Here is a 7507-nt window from a genome sequence, read left to right on the forward strand (position 1 = left end):
GGAGGGCAAATTGTTAGATGGGTTATGTCACAGTGTGCAGTAATCTATGAGCCTGCTCTTCTGACAGCGTGCTTAAAAGGCTAGTGAGGGAAGATAGGGTTTTCCAGATTCAGAGATATTTGATAGTTTCGTTCCAGTTCATTGGCAGCAGAGAACTGAGGAAGGGGAGACGGTCCAAGGAAGAAATTGGTTTTTGGGGGTGACTAGAGAGATATACCTGCTGGAGCGCGTCTACAGGTATGGTGCTGCTATGGTGAACAGGCGAGCTGAGATTAAGGGTGGGACTTTACCTGGACGGTCGTCTGTGGTGACCAGTTGGGTTTGGCGACGAGATGAAGCGAGGGGCCAGCAGAGGGGTACGAGAGTTACAGGTCGCAGGTGGGGTAGTATATGGGGCTTTGGCTGACTAAAACGGATGGCACTAGTGATAGACTGATCCAATTTAGTGAGTAGGGTTGCAGGCTATTTTGAAATGACATCACCAGTCGAGGTATGGAGTTAGGATGGTCAGTTTTACAAGGGGTATGTTTGGCAGCATGAGTAAAGGCAGATGCTTTGTTGCGGGAATAGGAAGCCCAATGTCTAGATTTTGACTTTGACTTGGAGATGTTTTGATGTGAGTTCTGGAAGGAGAGTTTAGGTGGATTAGGATGCCAGGGGAGAGAGGGTGGATAGAGGCCAGGAGAGAGGGATATGAGAGAGAGTTTAACAGGTCTTAACCAGGCACCTAGGTTTTTGTTAGTTGTCCACAGATATCTAAGTCGAGCCGGTCCAAAGTATGATGTTGGACAGGCGGGGGCAAGGTACAGCAGCGAATTCGATTGGAAGAGCATTGCATTTTTTGGTTTTCTTGGTATTTAAGAGCAGTTGGGAGGCCACGGAAGGAGGAGTTGAGTTTGATGGCATTTGGAAGCTCCCTTGAGTGGTTTAACACAGTGTCAAAGAAGGGCGCAGAAGTATACAGGAATAGTGTTTGGTAGAGTGTGGTCAGGATCACCAGCAGCAATGACGACATCATTTGATGTAAAACAGGGAAGAGAGTCGGTCCAAGAGATTGAGACCCTGGGCACCCCATAGAGACTGCAGAGGGAACCGGACACAGCCCTCCAGATTTGACACACATGAACTCGATCAGGAAGAAAGTATTGGTGAACCAGGGCGAGGGCAATATAATCCATCTAGAGAAAACCAAGGGCTGTCGAGTCTGCCATGAGGATGTGGTGATTGACAGGTCAAAGGCCTTGGCCAGGTTCAATGAATACTGCTGCTTCTTGCACAGTATTGTTTCCTATCGTATTGGCGGTACGAATATCGTTTTGACTTGAGCGTGTGTCTGAAGGTGCACCAATTGACCAGCTCTGGAAACCGATTGCTTGCGGAGAAGGTTGTGCGTGGGATTCGATATGCGTCGGTAATCTGTATTGTTGACTATGGCTTTCCGAAGACCTAGAAGGCAGTTTGGTGGATAGATATATGGTCTTTGTAGCAGTTAAAGGGTCAGGGTGTCCCCCCTTGTGAAGAGTTCGGGGTTAACCGCTTAGCTGCTTTCCAATCTTTTGGGATCTCAGACGACACGAAATAGACGCGTTGAGAGGCTAGTATTAGGTGGTTGGCACATTTCTAGCAGATAGTTTTGATAAGGGTCCAGATTATTTAGCCCGGACTGATTTGTAAGGGTCAAGATTTTGCAGCTCTTTTAGAACATCAGCTGACTGTATTTTGGTGGAGAAAGGGAAATGGGAGGTTGGGCGGAAGTAGTAGCAGAGGGGAGGGCAGTGCTGTTGTCCGGTGGGTAGGGGTAGCCAGGTGGAAAGCATGGCCAGCCGTATAGAAAATGCTTATTGAAATTCTCAATTCTAGTGGATTTGTCTGTGTGACAGTGTTTCCTATCTTTTCAGAGCGGTTGGAAGCTGAGGAGGAGGTGTTCTATATTCTCCATGGACTTTACGGTTTGTCCCAGAGACTTTTTTGAAATTTGTGTTGGCAGGAAGCATTTCTGCTTTTGTGAAAATAGTAGCCCTTGGCTGTTCTAACTGCCTGGTTGTCACTATTGGTTTCTGGCTTCCCCCTGGAACAAGTTGCATATCAGGTGTTCGCGATGCTTAATGCAGAACGCATCGGATGTTTTTCTTTGGTTAAGGCCCAGTCAGGTCCAGGAGAGAACCAAAGGCTATAATCTGTTCCCTGGTTTGATCCTAAATTTCCGAGATTTGGTGTTGAATGGGGCGATAGAATGCTTATTCAAGATGGGTGAAAGCCGGGAGCATTTAAAACAAAAGACCAAGGCATCTCTACCTGACCGGGATGAAGAATCAAGTGATCCCTGATGGGATGGATAGAGGCAGGAGGGTGCTCACAGGTTGGTCTCCCTTCTATCTCTACCTAAGGGCAGGTTGGTCTCTCCCATCACCTATTCTCCGAATCACTAGGGGAAGGATATTAGGGGATCTTCAGCCTTGGCAGTCGGTAGCTTTTCAACCCAGGTTCCTTAGCCTGTCGCCACCGACACACTGGCTCTGTCTGCTGCCAGCGGATACCTTACGGTCACACTATCGGACGTTGTGGTCTGCTCGTCTCGGCTTGCGCCCATCGGGCTCGGGCGGCTTATGGCGGGCCGAGCCTGCTTTCTAGCTCTGCCGAGGTGTGGGCTGTCAGCTTCCCTGCTGCTGAGCTTTGTGGGTCTGGAGGAGGGAACGGAGCTGACCACGCGCAGTTTCAAGATGGCTTCCTGTCTCCGTCGCGTGGGATTTGTGTCTGGTTGGGAAATTTGACAAGTGAGGTGTTTCTTGTTCTGAGGGTCTGGCCCTGAGATAGGAAAAAGCACACAATGAAAAAAGTTAGAGTATTTACAGGAGAGAGACAGAGAGAGAGAGAACGAGAGAGAGCGCGAGGAGAGAGAAGACTGAGGGAGAGCAGAGACAGAACCAGACTAAGAAGCTAAAACTAATGAGCCAGAATAAAGCACTTAACGTAAAACGTTAGCAGTAGGCTCAAGATATACAGTCCCCTCTCCTGCTGACATGTCATCGTCTACCACCTCCCCGCTTCAACTCGTCCGACGTTTCTTCGTTCTGTTTTTTGCCCGAGCTCTCCACGGATCATACTGTAGTTCCTCCATCGTCCTTCACTCTCACTCTCGCGGTGTCCTGTGAAGAGTATCCATCTGTCTCACTGCGACCTGTTGACGACTAATAGACCACAGGAGAGGGAACTTATATTCACCATATACCACCCATGGGGTGGACAACTTCATCTAGATTTACACTTTCAATAGGACTACCTGTTTTTTAAATATTGAGTATTGCTACCTCCGCTTTTGCACTCAGAAAACAGCACTCTAGGCTTTCTCGTTGGCATGGGTACGGTCTATACAGTAGTTCGAATAACACAGTGAGAGGAAATTTATAAAGACGAGGTATAATATGATTTGCCCATGCCCATAGATCTGCTCCATACAACGCAACAACTAGTTGCCAAATGGGATGTTGTTTTCAGTTTTTGGCTAGTGCTGAGGAGTTGTCGCGTGTTGAAGTGTTAGCGCCAGTAGTAGATCCATCGATTTTCGGCGCAATGGAATCGGACGAGGCAACTCTTGTCATCATGCTAATCGACTTGACATCCAACACTGGTTAGGTCACTTAAAACGCTCCGCTCTTCCGCTAATCTCGATAGTATGGACAAATCTCTTTTACATAGAATTTGAATGTATCAATATGATATTTAAGTGTAAGAATATGACATGTGGTTTTTATTGTGTCATGTCCTGTATACACCAAAAACACAACTCCACACCACACAGTTGCATGTTTGTACACATGCCCGGATAAATTATCGTCAAGGCAAACTGGCACCGATCTCGTGGGCGACGCATGTCATTCGCTTTCATGACTCTCAATCGTATACAATGGCCCCTGAAAGGCGCAAGTGCCACTCCGTTCGAAAGGATAAATTATGGGAATTTCTTTTTGTGTATACCTTTCCTCTCTCCACGCTCCTGATAACCATTAGTATCCCGATACAAAAATGCTGAACTCGCCACCATTTTCATTTACAGAGAAGCGAGTGAGGGACAATTTGCAATATTATTTCAATTATTTTAATTAAAACTTTAACCTAAAGATCTATTATAACCTCGAGCCTTTGAAGAAACAAAGATCTAGGACTTTGCATCCTTTCTGAATATGAAAGTGGCAATTTAACCACCCGTGTGAGCCAAAAGCTCGAAAGTGGTTTAAACTGCCTTGAGCAGGGGGCCGGCGACAGATTTTTTTACCTTGTCAGCTCGGGGATTTGATCTCGCAATCTTTCGGTGACTAGTTCAACGCTCTAAACCACGAGGCTAACTGCCACTACCTGCCGCCCATAAGGAGAGACGAGACAAAACTAGCCAGAGATAAAATAGTGCTGTAGGATAGCTGAGCTGACTCAAGACTGTAAAATCTACACTTTACAAAAATATCAATACATGTAAAGTGTTGGTCCTGTGTTTCATGAGCTGAAATAAAACATCCCAGAAATGTTCCAGACGCACAAGCAGGCATAAACTACGGCAACGAACACAATTGCATTTTAGCGATTGCAATTTGAAGCACAGAGATACCGTGACAAGATCCTGAGGCCATTGTCTGGGCCGGCACGTCAGTCAGAGTCCTGACCTCTAGCCGTCCACGTCAGTCCAGATCTGAACCTCTAGCCTCTAGCCGGTCACGTCAGTCAGAGTCCTGACCTCTAGCCGGTCACGTCAGTCAGAGTCCTGACCTCTGTATGTCAGCGATCTCGGCCCTCAGTCTCTCGATCTCCTCCTTCTCTGTAGCGATTTGTCTCCTCAACACCTGCTCCAGAGATATCAGCTCCTCCTGCTCCGTCAGGATCTCATTCTCCTGGAGGGAGGGAGGGAGGGAGGGAGAGAGAGAGGAGGGGAGGGGAGGGAGAGAGAGGAGGGGAGGGAGACAGGGAGGAGGGGAGGGAGAGAAAAAAAGCACTGTTCAGCATAGATCAGCAGATCATTTCCCCTCCATAATGTCCATGTTCGTGTGTTACCTGTGCCAGCAGTATGTTGACCACCTCTTCTTCGTTCTCAGTCATCTCTTCTTTAGACACGTCTTCTTTAGAGAGACTGGCTATCTCCTGGGCTATCTTAGTCTCACACTCCTGGACACACACACACACACACACACACACACACACACACACACACACACACACGTTAGAGAGACAGGATCTCTAAAGCTCCTAGGAGGTACACACTAGGGCTGGCACAATTACCATATAACCGTGTAACTGACGGGTATGGATAAAGACCGTCATGAAGATGAAATAACCGTCATTTTGGAAACGAATAGCAAACGGAAGACGGGGAAGGCAGACAGGAAGGCAGGGGATTCCTGCGGTTGAGTTTCTGCTGTAGCACAGACCCTTAACATGATGAAACTTTGTTGCTTCTTGCTGAAACAAGCAGTCTTTGGTTGCCTAGGCAACGGCCTTCACCATGCAGCAGCAGCAGCACACAGAAATAGAATGAATAGAACAGGCTTGGAACCTCTAACCCTGGTAATATGACTGGTAAATAGAATGAATAGAACAGGCTGGGAACCTCTAACCCTGGTACCCCTTGGTAACTAATGACTGCGATATATATAGAATGTATATAGATCAGCTTGGAACCTCTAACCCTGGTAACTATGACTGGATAACATAGAAGAAATAGAAAGGCTGGGAACCTCTAAACCTGGTAATATGGACTGGTAAATAGAATGAATATAACAGGCTGGAACTTAACCTGGTAATATGACTGGTAAATAGAATGAATAGAACAGGCTTGGAACCTGTAACCCTGGTAATATGACTGGTAAATAGAATGAATAGAACAGGCTGGGAACCTCTAACCCTGGTAATATGACTGGTAAATAGAATGATAGAGAACAGGCTGGGAACCTCTAACCTGGTAATATGACTGGTAAATTAGAATTAATAGAAACAGGCTTGGAACCTTCTAACCCTGGTAATATGACTGGTAAATAGAATGAATAGAACAGGCTTGGAACCTGTAACCCTGGTAAATATGACTGGTAAAATAGAATGAATAGAACAGGCTGTGGAACCTCTAACCCTGGTATATTGATGGTAAATAGAATGAATAGAACAGCTTGGAACTCTAACCCTGGTAATATGACTGGTAAATAGAATGAATAGAACAGGCTTGGAACCTTAACCCTGGTAATATGACTGGTAAATGAATGAATAGAACAGGTTGGAACCTCTAACCCTGGTAATATGACTGGTAAATAGAATGAATAGAACAGGCTTGACCTCTAACCCTGGTAATATGACTGGTTAAATGAATGAATAGAACAGGCTTTGAACCTCTAACCTGGTAATATGACTGTAAATAGAATGATAGAACAGGCTGGAACCTCTAACCCTGGTAATATGACTGGTAAATAGAACAGGCTTGGAACTCTAACCCTGGTAATATGACTGGTAAATAGAATGAATAGAACAGGCTTGGAACTTGTAACCCTGGTAATATGACTGGTAAATAGAATGAATAGAACAGGCTGGAACCTTAACCCTGGTAATATGACTGGTAAATAGAATGAATTAGGACAAGACTTGGAACCTCTAACCCTGGTAATATGACTGGTAAATAGAATGAATAGAACAGGCTGGAACCTCTAACCCTTGTAATATGACTGAAGTAAATAGAACAGGCTTTGGAACCTCTAACACCTGGTAATATGACTGTAAATAGAATGAATAGAACAGGCTTGAGACCTGTTAACCCTGTAATTATGACTGGTAAATAGAATGAATAGAACAGGCTTGGAACTCTAACCCTGGTAATATGACTGGTAAATAGAATGAATAGAACAGGCTTGGCCTCTAACCCTAATATGACTGGTAAATAGAACAGGCTTGGAACCTCTAACCCTGGTAATATGACTGGTAAATAGAACAGGCTTGGAACCTCTAACCCGGTAATATGACTGGTAAATAGAATGAATAGAACAGGCTTGAACCTCTAACCCCGGTAATATGACTGGTAAATAGAACAGGCTTGGTGTTGTTTGTGTCCTTGTAGGTGTTCTGAGTTTAATGTGTTGTTGTTGATCTTGTAGAGTTCTGTATTTTGTCAAGTTCTATTTTTGGTGTGGACCCCAGGAAGAGTACCTGCTCTTCTTCAACAGCTAAAACATCAATCATTTGTTTGAGCCACATATACATCTACAGAGCATTCAGGAAAGTATTCAGACCCCTTCACTTTTTCCACATTTTGTTACGTTTCAGCCTTATTCTAAAATGGATTAAATCGCCCCCCTCCCCCCCAGTCTACACACAATACCCAGCATGCACCTGTTTAAAATGGTTCCTCGTCAATCTACACACAAACCCCATAATGACAAAGAAAAAACAGGTTTAGATTTTTATTCATATGTATAAAAATAAAAAACAGAAATATGACATTACGTAAGTTTCAGACACCTTCAGCATCAGTTACTCTTAGTTG

At 45.1% G+C, this 7507-nt stretch overlaps 1 protein-coding gene across 1 annotated transcript in view; it reads right to left on the minus strand.

Moving 5' to 3' along the window:
- Positions 1–7507, minus strand: part of ralbp1 (ralA binding protein 1) — a 31984-nt gene that overhangs the window by 3292 nt on the left and 21185 nt on the right. Inside the window, 2 exon segments of the mRNA XM_070439818.1 lie at positions 4759–4880; positions 5041–5151. Coding sequence (XP_070295919.1) covers positions 4759–4880; positions 5041–5151 — 233 coding nt within the window.

This window comes from Salvelinus sp. IW2-2015, unplaced genomic scaffold, assembly GCF_002910315.2.
Source record: "Salvelinus sp. IW2-2015 unplaced genomic scaffold, ASM291031v2 Un_scaffold1940, whole genome shotgun sequence".
Lineage (NCBI taxonomy): Eukaryota > Metazoa > Chordata > Actinopteri > Salmoniformes > Salmonidae > Salvelinus > Salvelinus sp. IW2-2015.